Source organism: Mycetomoellerius zeteki, unplaced genomic scaffold (genome assembly GCF_001594055.1).
Source record: "Mycetomoellerius zeteki isolate Tzet28-1 unplaced genomic scaffold, Tzet1.0 scaffold64, whole genome shotgun sequence".
NCBI lineage: Eukaryota > Metazoa > Arthropoda > Insecta > Hymenoptera > Formicidae > Mycetomoellerius > Mycetomoellerius zeteki.
The window spans coordinates 885,751-908,847 of record NW_017257654.1 but is presented as its reverse complement, the minus strand read 5'-3'; the positions used below and the strand labels follow the sequence as shown (position 1 = coordinate 908,847).

The 23,097-nt window shown below is 38.2% G+C and overlaps 2 protein-coding genes across 3 annotated transcripts in view; both read right to left on the bottom strand.

The window, feature by feature from the left end:
- Window positions 1-269, bottom strand: part of AP-2mu (adaptor protein complex 2, mu subunit) — a 4,168-nt gene extending 3,899 nt beyond the window's left edge. The window contains exon 1 of the mRNA XM_018457466.1: window positions 92-269. The gene's annotated coding sequence lies outside the window, so the exon portion shown is untranslated. The remainder of the gene's footprint in view (window positions 1-91) is intronic.
- Window positions 270-1,531: 1,262 nt separating this feature from the next.
- The window catches only part of LOC108728769 (F-box/LRR-repeat protein 20), a 23,673-nt gene continuing 2,107 nt past the window's right edge, over window positions 1,532-23,097 (bottom strand). The window contains exons 2-9 of one of the 2 annotated variants that reach the window (XM_018457516.1): window positions 11,317-11,574; window positions 10,709-10,776; window positions 9,665-9,794; window positions 9,112-9,573; window positions 8,227-8,418; window positions 8,051-8,152; window positions 7,711-7,926; window positions 1,532-7,281 (exon numbers count right to left, since the gene is read on the bottom strand). In XM_018457516.1, the coding sequence (XP_018313018.1) occupies window positions 7,174-7,281; window positions 7,711-7,926; window positions 8,051-8,152; window positions 8,227-8,418; window positions 9,112-9,573; window positions 9,665-9,794; window positions 10,709-10,776; window positions 11,317-11,574 (1,536 nt within the window). In that variant the 3' untranslated portion in view covers window positions 1,532-7,173. The remainder of the gene's footprint in view (window positions 7,282-7,710; window positions 7,927-8,050; window positions 8,153-8,226; window positions 8,419-9,111; window positions 9,574-9,664; window positions 9,795-10,708; window positions 10,777-11,316; window positions 11,575-23,097) is intronic. The other variant, XM_018457518.1, reaches the window with a different exon arrangement.

Genomic DNA, 23,097 nt, shown 5'->3' with positions numbered 1-23,097 from the left:
CGTGGACCCCCGCCTAACCCTTCGCGTCCAAGTCGCCGCCGCGCTCCTCGGGAAGCCGGCATCGAGGAACGCGGGCTGGAGTTTTACTTACACATGACTCCCACGGAGGGTGGCTCGCCAAGATTTCCTATCTGCGATTCCGCCCTCCCGTTAGATATGGCGCGATACTCTTGGCGTTTGATTGCAAGCTGATGGACGGCTGACGGGAGCAACACCCACTTTCCGAACTCCGATATTACGGATCGCCAACCGAGAAACGCCACAGGCGACGTGGACGAAACAGACTGAAACAGTGCGAGCTGGTCTGCTGGTCAACGAACGTAGATTAGATAGTGGTGCCACCTAGAGCCACGCTCGTTGTCGTAATCGTCGCTGTCGGTAGATACGTCGCGTCGTTCGAAATGCGCGTTTATTTGCGCGAAATGAAATATTTATTAGACTTATATATACTTATTTATTTTATTTATTTATCCATATTTGTATATATATTATAATTGTATGCCTTTATTTGTTCTCTAACAATATGTTTCTAATATTTTTTAAATCACTTTATTCGTATAATTTTATTTACACATACTTTCTAAATTCTTTGGAATGCAATCTCACTTTAAAAAGTGAAAATTGAGCCAGTCTTAAAAAAGAATTTATCAAATTCTTCAATTTATAAGAGTAAAATTTCACTTTTCAGAGATTCACTTAAAAATTTTAGAACATAGATAGTATACAATTATTATATTTGTTGAAACGGTTTATCATACGTTCACAATTAATAAAGAAGTTATATTTAACGAGTTTAAAAATTATAACATATATTGTTATAATACATAATTATTTTATTTTGTTCTTGCTCCGAACTTGATACATTTGCAATAATTTTCTTGTAATTACTTCGATTGTAAGACAAGCGTTTTGTTATCCTTCGTTATGATCTGCTGTATTTTTCCACTTGTAATAAGAAAAAAATTGATTATTATGAAAAAGATTTTACGCGCGTTGTAATATTATATTTCTTAAGCTCTTTCGCATCGAGAACAAGATTTATGCATTTTAAGATAACGAAATTCGCATTGAATGGCATAATCTTCGTTCTTATTGAATTCATTGTCAATAAAGTATAATCCTAGCTGTTGGATTCAGAGTGAAATTCATTTCCGTCGTTTCCTTGTAATTTTCGAAGAAGCGTAGACTCCGTTCTCCGTTCAAGGCTGCAGTTAACAGTCAAGCTAACAGTTCCTCGATGACGTTATAGCTCGCTGTGTGTCTTCGACCTTGGCCGACAACAATGGCAAACGCCGTCGTTTCTCAAAGATTTCGCGGACTGTCCCCTCGGGTGATTCTTATGAATAAATTCTCTTCGTCGTTCGCAACAGGAACGTGCGTGGAATAACAATCGCAGAGATTTTGTCTCGAATATATTTTTTATTATACATACATTAATGAAAATATATACATGGTAGACTGCAGCTTCTCGAAGCAGCGAAGTGTCAATATAATTAGCTACAGTATTCGTACGCGATTCTGTTTCATCTGATTTCTTTTTTTTTCACTTTTTCTTTCTTTTTCTTCTTTCTCGACGACATCCTCTCGATAGCCGAGGTTGTCGAGGTTGTCGGGAGGCACGTGTAGGCCGACACGTGTAGACCATGGATGCTGTTGTGTCGTACGCGAGAAATATTTTTTGGAGTTTTCGTTTATTTCTTAAAATTCATACAGCACAGATCTCCAGTGGATGTCCTAAAGACGTCCAGAAGGCGATCTATGTCCTAAGAATATTCTCGGAACGTTCTAAGGATATTCTTAGAACATGCTGAGAACGTTCCCAGAACATCCCTCAGATAAAGCGTGCTGTGTGCCCAGCAAGCAAACTGGCGTTATTTGTCGTCATTTTGATATCAAAATGACGACAAATAACGTCAGCTTGTTTGCTAGATGGGAATAAACGGCTAATAACGGTCCGACCCGATCCGTTTCCGAATCGTTCTCAGTATGTCGCGATTACGAGACTGATCGCGTCAATCCGTCGATACACGCAGCGGATACCGAGATACTTTCGCTGACTTCGATTAATATCCTTTATCTCTCTCATGCTCATTTTTTTCTTTCTCACACATGCACCCTCTCGCCCTTTCATTCTTTACTCTCGCTCGCATTCTCTCTCGCTCGCTCTTTTCTTTCCTTCCTTTTCTCTTCTCATCCTATTCACAGCCTTCCTACTCAGATCCTAGTCAGCTTTCTCTCTTGCACAGCCAAACACTTGCACGATCACTCAGCGGCATCAACGCTTCGATCTCTTATCTTCTTAATTAACCGTTACAACACGATTCAACGGTGACAACTGCGGATTATTACAATTGATTAAACTGTAAGTGGCGATCATCGAAAGTGTGACGGTACTTCGTTCTTTCGTTCGCGAAAATTCAGACAGATTATCGCAAGTCTGAAAAGATCGTCCGAGCGAATCCCGCACGTCCAAGTCAAAGGGATGCCCGACAAGACTCTTCCGTCTCTCGCGGGTTGATCGAAGTCGCGAGCTGACGCAACGCGATTAACCAACGGACGATGATATCCCGATTGACGGCGGTTTACGGCGACTAATGTAATAGACGTCTCCGCGAATCTCCTCCGGCCGGTTGTCGTTGGCGCATATTATGACCTGCCGATTCGCCCGATGCCCGGATGCCGCGCTGCACTTTGGTTCAGCCAAACATATCGTTCTACGTTAGCGTTACAATCTGTCGCACGCGGGAAAGCTCGCGTTCGACACGACTACATGGATTAGCTTCGTAACATTTCAGGCACTGCGATTGACTTTGTATTTTGAGTTTAGCTCGTGCATCGGACGATGATCAACCGCGGAAACCTTCGGCGAAATTCTCTCGCTTCTTACTCGTTTCGATTCAGGTAGAAAGCTGAAGTTGGGTGCTTTCCAGCAAGAGACATAGATAACCTAGTGTAACATAGTGAATTCATTACGTCTTAATTGTTTGCCGATGTTAAACAAAGATGAAACGATCACTGTGTTATACACGACTTGTACTTTTGTTGGAAAACCATTAGTTTGTCATCATTTTGACATCAAAATGGCGACAAATAATGTCACCTTGCTACCTGGGGAACATAAATCTCATAAATCGGCGCTATTAATGCCAGTTGCTACCAATAAAGATTAATTTTAAAATCGCTTTAACTCACTCTTCATCTTTTTCTAGTTCTAAAAAATTAGAAAAGAATTAGAAAGTTGAATCAAGATTGAAGTTAATCTATATTGATGGAAATGGGCATAAAAGGTCTATCCTTTTCAACTAAACTGTCCTTTTCTTATATAGTTCATCTTTCTTCTTTTTCTTTCCACATTGGAAAAAAAAGAAGAGATGAACGGTGCTAGAAGTTCAGTTAAAAAGAACAGTTCTATTTGATTTCATTTGACGCGAAAGAGTTCTGCCCTCTCTTTTCAGAGAATTCGCGCGGTTGAATCCCCCGGGTGGCCGGAGCGTGAGGGATAATTCCTAAGTAGCAAGCTGCCAAATAAAATACAGAAGTTATAAAGACATCATCATGACTTTATTTGTCTTATCACTGACTTACAACTCAAGCAGAATAAAAAGTCGTTATGACATCAAAGTGGCTCCAAAATGATTATTAAAAATCACTTTTCGATCAGTCACAATTAATTCATCTTAACATCATTTTAACATTAGCGTGATTTGTTGCTCTGCTTGAATTTGTTCCAGCAGAACACAAATCATCAAAATGATATCAAAAGACTCCAAAATGATTGTTAAGTTATTTTTTAATCATTAACGATTCATTTTAGCATTATCAGTGCGCTTCTCACCCTGATGAAGTGAATGGCAAGGTTCACGAAACGTTAGCATTAGTAATAGATGAAAATACGGCGATAACCCGCAAACCTTCTGGTATCTTTGGAGATAATATCCGTGAAAGTCTAAAAAGCGTTATCATTTTAACATTATTTTGATGTATCGTGATTTATTCTGCTTCCACAATCCATGCAGCACAGAAGCTTGCAACAACATTGCCACAACGTGTGCAATATTGCTGAAACGTTGCAATGTTACTAGAATAATCTGTGCTGTATGGGAAATAAACCCATGATGACATCCTTATGACGTCATTATGATTCTGTGTTCTACCTGGGCTGATATTATTTATCATCATTTTGACGTCAAAGCGACATTAAAGGCGTCATTTTGAGGTAAAAAATGACGTAGCTTGCTACCTGGATTCCGTTCGGAGGAGCTCGGAAGGAAAGCGCAAACGCTCATACTGAGATTCGCGAGAGATCGAAAAGCCTTGCGGATAGCGCGCGTGTTATATGTGTACGTGTGTATGTGTCCTGCATCATCGGCGGTTACGTCATGCGCGCGTATAATCGTACATCGCTTATAATTATTAACCTGACTTCGAACGACACGTTTACAATGATCACGTTATTCCACTAGGGATGACATGCAGCGTATAAAACATATCTTATCTATATATTTATTTACTGTTGTATTATATACTAGGTTGCCGCATCCGTTATTTCTGTTACACGCTATATACTTCATATATACGCGGTACGTCTCTTACACGCTACCAAAAGATTAACAATCGATACTTCGTGTTTCTTTCTTCCCCCTCCCCCTCTTTGCTTAACGCGACTTGCCGTATATCGCGATATTAACCGGGTTTACGATTCACGAATCAAAGACAGAGGAAGGAAAAAAAACGAGGCGCGTTTCGCGTCTGACGGATATTGCACTTCGAAACTGGACCGCTTTTAAAAATTTCGCGCGTTGGTCTTCGACCGGCCATTAAAACGCGTTCAAAATGCGTCCACGGCTTCTTTAGTAAAAATCTGGCAAGGGTACGCTTCTAAAAATATAGCCAATGTACGTGTGTGCGCGCTCGCACGCGCGTGTATGTATGTGTAGTGTCTTTTATATTCAAAATAAATTATGTCGATTCGAAACCCAAATCCGCCGTGAAGTTCCGTCGCGAGAACTCTCGGAGATACTACGCTGTGGAATTTCTTCGTGTACAATCAAATGGAAAATCGTAATCCACGTGTATAGGGGTTGCTCCGTCTTCCCGTGGTCCATTTCCCGGCCTCGGGGAAAGTCACGTTCGACATTTCACGTCTTCTTATGAAATTGCTCGTCTCTCTTTACCGGCGCTCAACGCGACCGCGAAGATCCGACGACAAATTGGCTGCTTCATCGAACAATACCATGAGCCGAGATGTTACGGCGCCGATGTTACAATCGGAGCCTTTACAATCACTCGGTCGGAGATTAAATGTCTTTTCTGTTTGTTTTGTTTGTTCCTCACCATCGGGCACATCGTCACTGTAGTCACGGCGTATCCGGGATCAGTTGGCGAAGATCCATCGCTCTTCGCGATACGTCCGTGGCTTCATGATACTGCCGCTATTCCGTTATATTTTTTTTAAACCTAGGCTTAAAAAGTAAAAATGCCAGCGCCGTTCGCCGCCGGCACGAAGTTAATCGGTTTAACACATTAACGCTTTGATTCGTTTTTCAGTCTGTGCTCTCCTAGTCCATGACAAGTTACAAAAAGAAAAAAAAACAAAAAAGAAAACAAGTTAATAAAACGGAGAAAAGAAATAATAGAATAGATGTCCGGGCTGTCGAGGAGAAGGTGTGTTACGTGGTGTTTTACGTTTTACACGGATACTCGAGGATACGATACGCGGGCATAAATACCGTCTGCCCGCGAATCGATGTAAAATGCATCTCTCACGCGCCACCGCTATAGGCCGCGCCAGCGGCGGTGGAGTCTTCAAAGACGATACTCGAGCGTCCTCCTCCCGTTCTCACTCTGTCTCGAGTGTCCACGATCACAAATATACGTCGAAATTTTCGTCGTTGAAAGTTGAAAGTTGTGCGCCCTTGATGCGACAAATTCCGCGACACGCGTTCTTCTTCGTTTTTCTCTCTCTCTTCCTATTTTTTTCTTCTTTTTTTTACGTTTTCTTTTTTTAACGAAAAGGAAAGAAATTCGTAGGTGTCGCTCGGTAATCACGGTACGCGCGATCCGTTAATACTTTTTAAACAGACACCGAGAAGAAACACTTTCACCGAGCCGTACTTTGTCGGTGCATATACGTCTACGTTATACGATAAACGATAATTAATACCCTAAATATTACGACGAGATTCGATTCGCGGTCGCTATGCCGTGTTTTGTTTTTTTCTTTTTTTGCATCTTTTTTTTCTCGTTTATCAATAGCATTATAGGCAGTGTTCGTTGAGAAACTGCTACGATTACACGTCGAGATTGTGTGTGAAATTCGACTTCTGGATACAATTGCACGCAATTATTACGCTCGACTCCATTGCTCCTAAAACTACCGTTCTCTTCCACGTTCCATCGGTAGTACGCGCGCGGGTGCTCATTAAGATATTTATAAGACATTTACGCGTATCTTAAAATAAGTATCTCGTGTTTATCGAGCAACGTAAATCGATAAACTTGCTCGCGTAGCGCTAGGAAAATACGCGTCCGAACGCTAATCAAAATAAGCTCGCTCGCTCTCGAATACGTCGCTCCGTATGTATCGCGAGTGGCTCAGAAAACGCGCACGCGCGCGTCATTTCTCTCCGTGGACACGAACGCTAAATGAAGATCATAGAAAACAATAATATCGCTAAAGAAACCTGAGAATTTCTTTCCTTTGCAGACTAACTTTCCGCACGGAATATAAACCGATATAGTGGCGATGCACTTACTATCGAGATAACGGAGTACAAATAGAAATAATAATAATAATAATAATAATAATTGTAGTAACAGCGGTAGTAGTAGTAATAGTAGTAATAGTAATAGCAGCAGCAGAGCAGCAGCAGCGGTCATAGTGGTAATTGCAGTAGTAGCATCAGTGGCTGTGTTGATGATGGTGACGTACTTCACTCGTTGCATGTGGAGCTTGAATCGATTTAACGATTTGCAATTGACAACGAGTCCCGTTCTCACTTATCAATGTGTGATGGGCAACCGGAGCGCTTCCTCCGGTAACCACGAGAGAGAGAGAAAGAGAGAGAGGTCCCATAATCGCCGCAAGCAGCGACCACCGATAAAGGTCCACTAATCCCGTGGGTATATATATCGGACGATTTTTTACTTCGGAGTTAGGAGTTGAAGGCAAAATCACAGAATGACGCAGCACCGACAGTATCGTTGTCGCGAGGCTCCTGCGCTGGGTGGCGGAGTCGGCGGTGCAAAATACGCGTGCACTTTTAAGTTCGGTAGATGGGCCTAAAATAGCACAAATAACAAATTTAATATTCAATAAACCGTAAATTAAGAGCGACATAAAAATGACAAATTCTACCTCTAATCGTATACGATTGCTACTTTGTTTCGTTCGTTGAAACAAACGGGGAAAAAAAGCAAGTCTCTTTGAAAGTATATTGCAGTGATCTATGATAATACCGTAAACCGCAGTCGTAATATGCTTTACATATGCGATCATTGTTAAGCGGAAAAAGCGGTATTAATTATAGCCGTCGGACGGAATATCGTAATTGCGCATAATTATCGTTATTTTTTTGCGGAATGCGCGATTTGTAATATGATTGCGTGATACGCATTACGCTAAATATAACGCTCCGCGGGAAATACAACCGGATCCCTTTTTCCGCATAACGCATGAACGTCGAAAAATAGGGTAAAACGGGACAATACTCTGAGTTTACGTATGCCCTCTCTGGTAATGTGTAGGCAGTCGTAAAGTTCGATACGCTCGAGATTGTGACAGGCCTGCATCAGATGGTTCAGACCGTTGTCCGAGATGTTCGGGCAGTTGTCCAGCTCTAAGACGGCTAGGTGTTCCGCCGCACATGGCGACAGCGCGATTTGTCTGAGGCCTTCGTCGGTGATCAACTCACAATGTGACAGGCTCTGCATTCGGAAATGGCAAAACTCTCGATAAAGGCGAGCGTTTTTGCGAATCGAGAAAATGCACCGACACTGAACGTCATAAGCATCGCCTAACGCGAATATTTCACATTAAATCGCTACTCACTAGTTTCTCCAATCTCGGACAACCCATCGCCAGATGAGTGAGGGTGGCGTCAGTGATTAAAAGGCACTCTTCCAGATCCATCTTCTCGAGCAGTTTGCAATTCTGAAAGTCGAAAGTCGAATAGAATTACGCGGCTCGGTTGTTTACAGATTTAAACGGTTCGCCGATCAACTCACTCTCGCGAGGGCCTGAAAACCCGTATCCGTGAAATGGGTGCACGCGACGCACTCGAGTACATTGAGAAGTGGACAGTGTTGTGCCAGGCTAATCAACGTCGCGTCCGTTAAATTGGGGCAATTCGACAGGCAAACGTAATGCAGCCGTGGACACCGTTCGCTAAGTTCTCTGACTCCATCGTCCGTTATATTCTGCAATAAGAATCCCAAAGTGATTTTCACTTATTAACGCAATGCCTAGAAATACCGAACGGTCATTATTGATCATTTTTACTTTTTAGATCAATATTAAATATATTTTTCTTCTTTTTGACTTTTTATTTAATTATATCCTCCATACTGATAAAATATTTAGTTTTTCATCACTCTTTCTTTCTATTTTCATACTAATTTATTCGCTTGATCTTTTTAGAGAATAAATAAACGTTGGTATTTCTAATGCTGAGTCACAGAAATAGCTTCCGAGATATACATTTATGAATCAAACTAAATATAAATAATTTTTTGGATAAATAATTTCTTTTTTTTTCTATCGCATGAGATCTGTTTACTAACGAAATATGTATAGATAATTTTTTTAATATTTAATATTATTTTCTTTTTCTTCCTTTATCTCGCATTTTATCGAGAAGTGAAAATTGCCAATGTCTCTACGTATGTTATTGAATGAAATTGTAAATATTATTGCACGCAGTTTCTTTCTCAACTTTCTCAGTATGAAGAAAGACGAACGTTAATTTTATTTCAGCGATACGAGCGGGTCTTATCTTTACGAGGAACACAACGATATCTCATTAACGACAAATCCGCCGCGCGACGACCGTCTGAGGCGCGAGACGCAATTGTTCGTAACACGCGGATTTGCGGAGTCAATGAGATAAGTACCCTGCATTCGTGTAGATTGATCGCTTCGAGATTAGGACAGTAGCGCGCTAAGCACATCACGGCCTTATCCGTCAGCTGGCGGCATCCCTTGCTCAGGAAGCTGCGGAGCTCCGGGCAGCCCTTGGCGAGCGCGTCGACCCCGTTGTCGGTGAGCAGCTCACACCACGAGAGATTTATGTGAGTGAGCAGCGGGCAGCCGGCCGCGAGATCCTTCAGGGACATGTCCGTTATCTCGGGGCAGGAGTCCAGATTCAACCGCTGGAGCTTGGGGCAATGACTGCTGAGGGCCGCGCATGTCGCGTCCGAGATCCTCTTGCACTGACTCAAATTAAGCTCCTCAATATTAGGGCATGACTGGGCTAGGGTGCGCATTGAGTTGTTGCCGATGCTTTGGCATCCTTTGAGCGAGAGCTGCCTGAGGAATCCACCGCAACGCCTCGAGATATTTTCTATTACTGGTCCCTACGCACAAAATCCCCCCCAATCCGATGTTATTTTTTTGTTTTTTTTTTCTTTAAGTGCGTGAGGAACGATTTCTTTTTTTTTTATTTACCTCCACGTCTCGTTGAAAATCGAAGAGATCGATCCTCTGCCAATTGGACCCATCGAGCGCCAATACGTTCCAGGCCTTGCTTACTTGGGCACAACGGCATAGCGATACGACATCGAGGTACGAAAAAATTCTGTCAATTACAGAGATTCGTTAAAACGACTCGCATGTTATTGCCTAACACTTTGCGAACGCAAGGAGGACAATATGGACTTAAGTTTTTCGCGAAGCGTGATAAAACATAACGCTTACGTCTTGTGTACAAATCTTAGCATATAAGATGCCTGTTTCGCATAAAAAAATTTAAAAGACAAATATATGACGTTGCCCGTTTCTATGAATGTAGATTAATTTTAATCTTGATTTGACTCACTTTTTCTAGTTCCAATACCCATTTCCATTAAGATAAGAGAGTTTAGAGATTAAAAATCTATTTTAATACTATCAAAGAATACAAGAGAGTGTCCCAAATTCCTTAATCTCTAATCGTCAAAACTGATAAGTTTCACCGTCTCTTATCGCGACGGGAACACCCAAAACAAAAATATTCTGCCGATAAGCGGGGAATTCCTCTTAACATTTCCTCTAACCAAAAAATCTTATATTAGTTTTACATTAATCAGGTGCGTGTATTTATAACATGTATTCATCTATAAAAATGAGGATATATCAGTTATGATCAAAAATAAATTCCTCTATAGAAAATTCTATTATAACTCGAATAGCCTTTTGAAATAAAAGGATACACAAAATACTAGCGGCACGCTTACTTGTTAGAAGAGATTTGTCATTTACATGCTGCAGTAGTACGCGTGCATGTCAGTACATACAATATATTCTTCTAGTATTGAGAGGAATCGCAATCTTAAATCCAGTACTTTAGGGTTATACGAAATTCCTTTATTTTGTAGAGTATCCTCTTGAGGTCATATATAAATGGAAAATCCTCTGACATTAACATGGAACCGCTAAATGGCAGAATATTTTTTTTTGGGTGAACGCCGGCAGACGCGGACCGTATACGTCGCAGCCAAACGTACGCAGTACCTGAGTAGTAATTCTTTTGGCAGTTTCTTGTTAATCTGCGCCTCGTCATCGTGAAACACCCATGTTAGCTGCAACGGAAAGACAGGTGATTAAATACGATCTGAGCACGACGTGAACCGGGCCGCGCTCGCGTTGTCGTTCGCGGAGCGACGAACGTTCACGTGTCCACGTCTACCAATATAGATCAACATTAATCTCAGGTTAATTAACTGTTCACCTTTTCCTAGTGCTTAGAACTAGAAAAAGATAAAAAATAAATTAACTTTAATCTCGATTTAATTTACCTTTCTCTAACGCTTAGAACTAGACAGAAGGATAAAAAGTAAATTAAACCGAGATTAAAGTTAATCTGTATTGGTAGAAATGGACAACAGAGAGGAGTCGAACAATCCGTCTCCGTTGTACGCATACGTTGACGGGGATGAATGAAGGTTTGAGGAAGAAGGAAAGGGAGAGTAGAAAGAGATACAGAGAGATGGGACGCAACGTTAGACATACGCTTTTCATAGCGGGACACGAGAGAGACGCGGGGAGGAGCGGCGTATGGTAAAGCTCTAGCATTGACATGCTCGGACAAGAGATGGACAGAGATCTCTAGATTAACTAACCTGCATGTAGGATTGCTTCATGGTAGTGACAGGGTTGTGAGTATGCGATTGCGTGTAATAACCGCCCTGATGATGATAATGTTGTTGATGATGATGATGTTGGTGATAATGGTGATGATAGGATGGATGCTGCTGCTTCCACCATTGTCCACCGGTACCGCCGCTTCCTTTTTCCGTCTCCTCGACCAATACCGCTTGTATTGCTCCGACCCCTTGGCCCCCTCCTCCCACTCCTAACTGTTGGAGACTTACTTTTTTCTAAAAAAAACATCCCAATACGTGTCATCTCCGTCGCGTTGACACACCGTCACGCCGCGTAAATGCTTCGTGTACACGCGACAAACGGAATCTTCCCCCCCCCCCCCCCCCCCCTTTCGTTCTTTCGTACATTCGAAATCGGAGGATTTCACGCAAGAACGCGAGGTCCATAGCTCCGCAGCTCCGGTCCGTCTACGATTATTCGCGAGATCCTACTTGGACCTCGTCAATAATGAATTCGTTGCTTTGAGATTCTCAATTTCCAATTTGCTTATCATACTATTATTATAATTTCCATTTAATATGCCAATCGTCCCAATTTTCTTCTTCGCTTAATTTTACACCGACAACAACGTAATTTTTATTAATTATAACAATCGCATTACGGTATCGAGTAATTCTTACATTTACTAAATCATAGAGACACCTACGACCTCGCCGTGTTCCAGATATATGTCGACTTCCTTTCGCACGTACTAATCGCCAATTAATGATTCATCGTCGATCTCGATGTGAACAATAGCGTATGCAAAGTCGGAATTCAAATGATTGCGTTATTCTGATGTTGTTCTGACTGGAAAGTGATACTACTGTTAATTCGCAAGTAAACGCTGTCGTGTTCGAGCAAAAGCGAGCGACTTTCAGTCGTAGTCATACACACGTACATTCATACACACATCGTTAATGCAGTCTGTATTGTGTAAAAATTGTTATTATATTACTACATGTAAAAGGGACTTAAAATGTATTCTAAATATTGTTATATTTTCATTCGTGCAATCTCAATAATCGGTGGATTTCTGCCAAATAATTTTCTTTTTCAGATAGACAAACGATACTCTACGCCACTGAACGTGATATCGCGATATCATCCTTTATTTAATTAGTGTGGAATGCTTTTTGTCCGGCTATCCTCGTTTAATTCTCATCGAAAAGCTACAATATCATATGACTGGAGGGGGGGAAACGAGGGTGTTTCATTGATGTTGCGACAAGTAATTCTTTTTTTTCTGCGGCTTCCTCACTCGGCTTTGTGTCTCGTTGCATTTTCAACGAGGAAAGCGCTCGCTCACTCGCGAAACGCTTGATTATCAGGGAGTTAATAGAAGTGGAAACAAGCGGCGAAGAATGATGGCGCATGCAGAATAGTACAGTGCGCGGGTCCACAAAACATTTTCAAGCGCAAGTTGCTCCCAAGTAAATCTCGAATGTTTTCTTTCCTTTTTACGACTTTAGGTTGTTTCATCTCGCGTAGAATGAAACAACCGTGTTTGTATGCGTGTGTCCATGTATGCATGCGTATATGTATCTCCCCACGTAACGAATACATTGTAAGGACAAATAAAAATTAATGAGTTGCTTGTATGTACGTTTTTCTCATCTCTACCATGTATATATGTCATATAAGGGGTGCCCCAAAATTCGTGACTCAAAACACTAGAAAGTTCTCGAAAATTAAATAAAAATTATTTACAAATTTTTATTCCAAGTAGTAATTTTTGAGATAATAAAAGTTTAAATATAGCAAATTATGGACTACATTTAGATAGCCACCCGTTCATCAGTCGTGCGATATTAATGAGCGCACGCTTTAGCGCAATTACTAGTACTCATATGTGTTTTAAGCATGGTCAGTAATTGGTTATACTTAAACTTTTACATTTGAAAAATTATTGCTTAAAATAAAAACACTCACAAATAACTTTATTACTTATTTTTTCGAGAACTTTCTTGCTATATTATTTTGAGTCATGAATTTTAGGACACCCTATGTATATAATGTGGGGGGATTATGTGAGAATGATTTTAGTTGCAGGAACTAAATAAGGCCTTGATGCTCCTGTAAACAAGTCGAAAGAAGAAAGGAAATTCATATTCGAATCATAATATCAATGGTAAAACTACTGATAATTTGAATGGCAAATTATTCGGCTAGGATATTAAAATATTGCTAGAATACACATAAAATTCATCTCACGTAAGACAATTTTTTACGACTTTACGTGAGATAGAAACAGAGAAACTGTCTCTTCACTTCCAATAGCTGCAAAAAGATGGCTTTTTTGCATATCTTTTTAACGACAGTCGTACGTTGTCGATGTTATAAATAAATCAATGAATTTGCTTACGTCTGTGAGATACATACATGAAACGATCTATACATAATGAGAAAGCTTCTCATCTTACATAGCCATAAGGATAAGTAATTGTTACAGATCGTAACGCAGGTCATAAAATTACAATTACCAATTACTATTTTTTGTAAACGTTTATTTATTTAATGCCAATTGGGTGAGATAAAAATTTGCACCTCCAGTTTCCTTCGCAAATAGAAACTAAAGGTGAGATACATAAATATGTCTACAAAGAATTTGGAATAGCATAAATTTGGAATATATTAATAAATATATTAATAAATTTATTTGTTCGTAATAAATATTAATAAGTAAATTAGTAATGTATTATATCACAATATATATTTACAATTCGTGTGTTGTTTCCTAAAAATTTAGCGACTCGAACAAATTACGAATAATTAATAAATATTAATAAATATAATTTTGCTCAATACAGCGAGATTCCTGCCATCTGGATAAGGATACTTTGACAACACGTTCTTGTAAACTTTATAACAAAATTATTACCGCCATGACGATACCTATAACATACAAAAAAAAATTAAACAAAAAGTTGTTTGAGTTATATGTTTAATTTCACAATGTGGCACTCCAAGCAAAAAATTATCTCATGCAAGTATGGCTTATGTAAAACATTAGAAAATTTATCGAATAATTTTAGCAGTTGAAGATTCTTGTAAGTCTCAATGTTAATAAAAATCCTCTAATTTCATGCAATTTTAGATCGTTAAATTTTCCAATGAGTCTGCAGTCCAATGATTCAGCGATCTTTGACCAATAAGCTAACAATCTACACATGCAAAAGGCATCTGTGGACGGCGTTAAATAGACAAATCTTGCAGAGTTTATGCGTCCACCGTTGAGATTAGAAATGATGAATTCGTTCGCGGATTTCGCGTTTGGTGCTCGCGTGCGAGGTAACGCACGAGGGGTTTATTTTACTTCGGCCGCGAAATTGGGATACGTCCATTTCGTCATTGTGTACGTCCTTGAAATAAAGGCTGAAAGCGCTTTTATCAATAATGGCCGTATGCATAGATCGCGAGCGGGCGCGAGGGCGAACTCTTCAAACTTCCATGTCTTATCGCATGAAGTATGCAAGCGTTGCATAAAATTATACAGGATAACGAAGGCGGTTTGGCCATCGATGCGACGAAGATACGCTATTGCGTTTCGGCCTTAAACCGTAAAATACGAGCGTAGCCTCGTGAATAATTATGACTCGTGTAATCCGGAATCGTTCTTGGTGCGCGGCGAACGAAATAACCAAAATAGCCAAGCACAAAAAGATTTAGTCTCTATTTTATATTCTAAACGTATTGTAATTTAAGCGCTATATTTTCTCTCAGTTTTCCTCCAAACGAACTTTATTTCTTCAAAGACCAAAAGTAGTTAGAAGCCTTAATTTTCAGACAGAGCTAATTTTATTTTAAATAAATTATTTCATTTTATATATATATATATATATTGATAGAAAGTATCTAAATGGTGTATAATCGCGACTGGTTTAATGATCACACGACGATTGGTGTCAGATCTAAAAATAACAAATATACGTAATGTATCGAGAAAGGTAACATAGACACAGCGATACACTTATTGCTGATCGGCCATACTCAAGATTAGACAGTCTTTGTGTCTGCGTTTTTTTTCTGCTGAAGGTTAAAGCGCATTTGCAAGTTCCTACGTGCGCAAATTAATATCCAACTTTATTATTCCTCAAGTTGAGAATTCATTACTAATACATATTTCGCGTTTCATTATACCTTTATATATCGTTCTGTCAAACACTCAAAGATCGTTTTTCGCGATACGTCAAGAGCCATTCTCCGTTTGGCCCGTGTTGCTATTTCTCCGAATTTCACTCGGTACGTGAGCGCATGGCGCGGATCCGCGCGAGCGGGTTCAAAAGCGGCAAAATAAGCGGTCATCGATTCGGTATTCGCCTTAAATACACACAGCCGCCGCTGTGCAACGTAACATATGCGCCGCGACGTGTGCTAAAATGCGGAAGACAAATAGCGGCGCGCGGGGGATCGTGCCATAAACAAAGTGCGCAAATTGCGACGCGACGCGACGTGACGGCGACGTCGGAGGGAGAGCGAGGACCCCAGCGCGACGTCGCCGGTTCCGATACGATTGCCTTCTATTATTCCTTATCTCTATCAGGGAGACTCGCGAGCGGGCGATATCACGGCCGCGAACGTGAGAGATCAATGTGACCGTCAAGAATCTCCGTTTCGCAACCGAGAGAAAAAAAAGAAACAAGGACAGGCAATAAGAGTCGCTGGCAACTCGATAATAATAAGAGATAAAAAAACAATGATTCTTATATTTAAGATTCCATTTGATTGCATTTAACGAAATTATTCGATTGAGAATTTTGATTTAAATTGGAAAACAGTTCCATAAACACGTTCCTCTAAAAAAAACATTGGAGACAAATAGATATTATTGAATTTCGATTAATTTTATTTTAATATTCATTTCATACTTCCTAGACATTATTTGTTTATACTCGAACTATGTGGTATCTTCGCAAGAAAAGTGACAAATTAAAAATATATGTGTCCATCAGAGAGGAAAGAAAAATTGTTTATTTTTAAATTAATTTATATAGCTGTTATAGATATCGAAGGAGTAATGGTAATCCAATCCCTTGAGTTAAATAACATTCTGTTACTTTTAACTTCCATGTATGTCAAAATCTAAATCAATTCATTTCTGTAATTTATGGTTTCAAAATAAACAACATCTATATTAATGTATGCACTTAGTAAATAACGAAAATTTAATATATTCTTGAGTTAAATTGTTTGCACATTCTATTTAGTTAAATTAACGATATATACAAGCAGTGACGATTTATAAACATGATTAAAAATAACTCAAATTGGATATAATTTGATATAATGAATTTAACAGCATATTAATCATAAGTTAACTAAAGCTAATCTAGAGCTAACCAGAGCAATAGTTTGTTTCAAGTTTAGACGTAATGTAAATATTAATTTTATTTCAAGTTTAGTAGTAATGTAGATATTAATTTTGTTATTATATATTAGAATTAGGCCTCTAAAAACTACTTCTATTTTGATTGTTAATTTCTTCGCTTTTAATTCTTTTTTATTTCCGATTTGAATTCAACTTGCATCAATTTTCCTAATTGAAAGTCGGTGTACTTAGAATACAATCCGCACATAATACAAAATCCGAAAAATTTTGACTTGTGTCACGTTTCTTGCGGAAGTGCGATATTATTTTTCTTATTGCGTTATTACAGTGAGTGCAAAAAGTATTCGTACAGGAGAAATATCTCAGTAAACCTTATTTTTAGAAAAGCAAACAGCATTATTAACAAAAAATAAAATAGATTATATATTTCTATGATAAATTATTTCACCTAATAAGAGGTGTAATAATGAAAATATATTATCTTATAACAATAAGCAGAAATGAAAAATGATATTATTTGGACGCACAAAAAGTATTCGTACAGTCGAGAAATTTATAGCGTTTTTCATTGGCAGAATTAGTACGCACTCAGTGCATATTAAAGCTGTTGTACACTATTCTAAATGTAAAAATGAGAGAGATATCTCAATTGATGAAATGCCCAATGTGTATTTTATCAAATAGCACAATAAAATATATTGAATATTTCGCGGTTTAATTCGTTTCTATATTTTTATTAAACGTACATCCTTATGTCAATTTGTGTACAACGGCTTTAAATGCGTACTAGTTCTGCCAATGAAAAACGCTTCTAGATCAACGGTTCTTTTCGTGAAGGTTATATTAGAACAGATTGTCATTGTTAATAAATTGTTAATTAATGTCCATATTCTATAAATAATTTTTTTTAATTAAAAACTTCCCATATATGAATACTTTTTGTATTCACTGTATATGTTCAATAATTATAAAGCGACCATTTTTCTTTTTCGAAATCTGCGCTTATTGCCAGAGTTCATTGCCGAGTTTTCGACAGACTCCATTGCATGCGCCGGAGCACGATGCAACACGTCAATCCGCGCGTCCTGCAACTTCTGTTTACGTGTCCATCTGCCTCGACCATCCTCGCCATATGATCTTCACAAAATCCCGTTCGAGCGATACCTCCGTAATACGCCACGCCGCTACCCAATCCTGCCCGTGGATTACTTGATCGAAATCGGGGACCCAACACGGTTTCGGGAAAAAAAAATGCATCGATATTTAACTGCGTCGATCAGAAAATGCATCGCCTCCTTTCAGATATTCGAGCAGCTCCGTTTTTCGTTACAGGATTTTGTTGCGGAATTTTAGACGCAATGAAACTATGCAGACTATCCAGCGTGAAAAGTTAGGAACAGCGTACGGGTGAAACAGTTGTCTTTGAGTAGAAATGCCTCGGACAAATTTAAAATTTCACTACTGTATAATATTTTTAAATAGAAATTAATTCACGGATCACTGTTATGTTAAAACTTTCGATTCCATTTAAATACGTATATTATTTAGGTTTCTATTTCATACATACCGCTCATTTGCTATAATGATGACATAATTCAAGAATTGTTATTTTTTAATTAATTGTAGAAGAACAATAAAAATATAAGAAAAAAAGAATATACTTTAAAAAAACATATTTTTATTCATCTACAATTAACTATTACAAATTGCATTTAAAGATTAATATTTCAAAATTTTTAGGATTCAAAATATTCAAATAGATATATTTTTTGGAAAATTTTGTTTCCTATGTTGTTATAACAAATAAGCAATATGTACCTCATTGTGATATCATATAAGTGTTGATATTTTAGATATATCTCGCAACTTATTTATATGATATCAGTTACATGAAAACAAATCACATTAAGAATTGCAATCACAAATGATCAGTAACGTAAAAATAAATTACACAAAGAATCACAATCATAAAAATAATATATCATTTCTAATTTGTACATTTACAAAGCAGACATACACGCATACATACTCACGCATTCTTTTCGTAAGATACTAAATAAGATGTTAAATAAAAATTCTACAAATCGATCCTACCAATCAAATTAATTAAAATCGGCAATGAAAAAAAAAAGAAACGTTCTTAAACGAATATTTACAGTTCGTGAGATAACAGACAGAAAAAACGATTTTGTCGAAGTATCACGTATCCTAACAATAATTTTGTTGGATCATTAAAATATGTAATTACGTAGGAAAGCAATGCTTCAAAAAGTTTTAAAATTTTAGCAATCAGTTTGAGTGCTTCATAATTATTTTAATGATTCAACGAATTATTTTCAGATCTGTACACTGTTAAATTTATAATGTCAAATTATATCCAATTTGAATTATTTATAATCATTTCTATAGGTCCACTGTGCTCTTAGCCAATATATCGTTAATTTAACTAAAATAATAAAGTTAAACAATTTAACTCAAGAAAGTGTATTTTAAATTAAATTAAACTAATTTTATTATTAAGTACAAACGTTAATATGGATGTCGTTTATTTTGAAATAGATTGATTTACATTTGACACATAGAAGTTAAAAATAATAAAATGTGATTTAACTCAAGAATTTCAGTTCCTTTAATATCTAACAGTATATTTAGCTAAATTTTTAGATATCTCTATAAAACTGTCTTTTTTATATAGATTCGAAACAAAACGTATGTACAGCTCACTCGCACGACCTCCTTCGCGTTGCATCGCACATCGTTGATATGCCGTTATGGCTTCTTGTTCTCGCGAAAAATCGCATCGCCCGTCATGAGGAAGCGCGCCGACGAGGTGCTTAGGCAGGTTTATCTTAGAAAGTACTCTAACATATCTATAGAATCCGTTGGTTAATAATAAACCACGATAAAAACATTGTGGAATAACGAATATCTCTCGAGATATTTCTGAGAAAATTGGCACCTATCCCGATTCGTTTACAATAGTCAACAGTGATTTGTACGCGAGAAAATTGAGAAATTTTCAAGCGCTATTTCATGTTAGAAGCACTCGACAGAGCAATACTCAAGATATTTCGATTAGAATCGGGTATACGGCGTGGCAGGGGGGTGAGTAAGGCGAGATAGTACACGGAAAAAAAATGTTTCTCGTTTACAGCTAATTCTGATTAGCTGAAATTGCATTAGCTACTGTAGCTATGAATTTGCTAATACATACCGTAAATGTGGGTGATTTGGGACAAGTGTAGGTGACTTGGGACAGCATGTATTTTTGTTAAATTTAGTCATGGAATCCATCCATGAGTCTCTAAAAGAAGTTTAAAACTTAAACTTAACTTAACTTCCTTCAGAGACTCATGGATGAATTCCACGAGTGAATTTAACAAAAATACATGCCGTCTCAAGTCACCTACACTTGTCTCAAGTCACCCACATTTACAGTACAAAGGATTTGCTGCTGTAGCTAATATAAGGACGTGATAGCAAAATATGCTGTTACAGATCGATTTATTTAGCAATATGAAGTTAGTTGTCACAGGTATCGGATATGTCGGTGTAAAAGAAAATTGTCTCTATCACAGTTAAATATGGTTTGCTGAAACTTGCTACCAAATTGTCTGTTACACAGAAAACATTTGCTGCAATGATCAATACATCGACATAATAGCAAAATGCTTGTCTGTTACAATGATAATATTTAGACCTCACAGCTAATGGAAATCTTGCAGATACGACGTTAGGTGTCCATATAATGCTACTGAATGTAGCTGCCATATCTAATTCTTAGCTGTGGCAGCTAATCTTTTTTTTCCGTGTACGAAATGGTAAGAAATGTGTCACTTTTATGTGAACAGCTGGGCGGATAGTCGAGGCGCGCTGATACGAACCGCCCGCGCCGTAATGAAATACAATACACCGCTGATATATTGTATTTGTTCAATTTTCTGAAAAGACGTAAGAGATTGCAAGGTCTCGGTACCGCGAAATCTCAGGTCGCACCGACGTGTCGACGGCCGAGAGAGGATCGTTCGTGACGGGCGACACGCGCCGATGCGCCCGCGTTCGCGCGCGCGCATCCTCCTCCTCCTCTTCGTGGAATCGCGAGCGCGTGTTGCTAGGAAATTAGATCGTGAATTGCGGACGGTTGCATTTCGGCGTTCGGATACATCCGACGAGCGATTATCAGCGAACGATAGACCCCCGCGTGTCTAAACACTGGATATGCATGAGAAAAGCAGCGGAAAAAAAGCGAAAGACGGACGCAGCAAGATTCCTCAAGTGAGATTTGCGGTTCAATGCTGAAGCGACCTATGTCCATTTCTGCGGATGCAGATTAACTTTAATCCCGGTTTAATTTACTCTCTTTTTTTAATGGTTAGAACTAAAAAAGGATAAGAAGTAAGTTACACCGAGACTAAAGTTAATCTACACTGATAGAAACGGACACTAATAGGACCTAAAATTGAAGAAAAATTTTCATAAATTAATTTTCAAAATATATTGCGAAACATTGAACATGAGAAGAACGATTTCGCTGAAGTATTTAAAAATTTAGCTAGACACAGCGCTGAAAATATAATTTTGTTGGACCATCAAAATAATTATGTAGGACGTTCAAAATGGTTGCTACGCTTAGAGAAAAAGACAGTGGTGAAAGTTATAAAGGTCATAATTATGCAAGTGTTATATGTAGAATTTATGTACGTACACACATATATATATATTCGTATATATTGTTGAATAAACTATTTTATAGTTATTGCAATTATAAAATAGTTTATTCAACTCTGTACATTTATAAACTTGTACGTGTGTTGTTACCTTTATATAATTGCTACCACTAGTACGTCTTTTTCTTGATATATATTATAATAATCAATTTAAGCATCCATAATTATTTTGTTATTTTAACATAATTACTAACACAATTATTTTTACAGTCCAACAAAATTATTTTCAGGTCTACGTATTTAACTGTATCGTCACTACGTTTTTTCTCTAAGAATGTCAAAACTTCTGGCAACACTGCTTATCATACTTGAATTTTTTACATAATTATTTTGATGGTCCAATAAAATTATTTTCAAATCTGTATATCTATCTAAATCTTTAGATACTTCAGCAAACTCGTTCTTTTCAGACAAAATCTAAAAAGCGGACTTTCTGATTCAACGGTACTTTAATACGAGAGTTAAGAGATTAGTTACGAGATTTAGTATCGGCGAGATAGCATGTTTAAGAAGTGAACAAGTCGCAAAAAATAATGATCTCCCCTCAATATTTTTGTTCGGAGAAAATTCTCTTTGAAACTCATAAGGAATGATATTACGTATGTCTACTCTTTCTGCCAATTCTAGGGCGCTCTGTATGGATCTGTTCCTTTTAGCTGCGCTCTGTACAATTTCCTGCAAATTTGATCCTTTCCTCTTTCTCTCACAAAGTCTGAACACGTACAGGTTTTTGTTTTGTGTACAAAAAGCACGGCAGAGTAAAGTTAAAAAGAGTCATATCAAGCGTGAAGGGAATCAATGTTGACGAAGAAAGCAGCGTGAGAGAAAAGAAGATACAACGGGAGACAAAGAGACAAATCAATTCGTGAAAAAAACATTACAGATTACCATCGATTAAAGAGGATTTAATAAAAAAATCTAATCTCATAGTCTGACGAGTATACGCGAATACGCAATCTCAAGGACCGAAATGCAAATCCTCCACGCCAAACATTTTCATATTTTAATTATTTATACGCTCTTACACGCGCGTTGGAGTTTGTAAGGTTCGACATGTGACTGCTGGCAAGGCCCGTGTGCATGCCAATAACTTGCCGCAATTTACAACTCATGAATGAAGTAATAAAAATAGCAGAGTCGCAGAAACGGATTACATTTGCCGCAATAACACGACGCGTTGTCGAAGCGTCGCGACGCGCGTCTTTAGTCGAAGGCTGGCAAATAGAGGCGAAACAATAAAGGAGGATTTGTCAGAAGCGCTGTTCGGCAAAAAAATACGTCTATTGTGTATTCGCGTATATACAGCATACAGATTCTTTTTTATAACAGTTATGATACGGAAGATGGTACGCGTTGAATACACACACACACGCACACACACGCACACACACATACATACAGACAGACGTTAATTCAATAAATCTTTACTTAAGATATAAATTATTCCTAAACTATTGATACTGTACTTTTTACTACTGAGAAATTAATCCGACACCGGCGGAGCGTCTCACAATTATAAAAGATAGTAAGTAATGATAAATTATGCGTACAACATCCGTGCTATTTGAATATCCAATCCAACAAAGACCCCAACAACGCGTTATCAACGTATCCGAATTATCTAATCCAAACAGCAAGATAAGAAAGTAATAAAAAAGACACAAGATTTATTATATTGTTCCTGTTATCAACACATCAAGCGT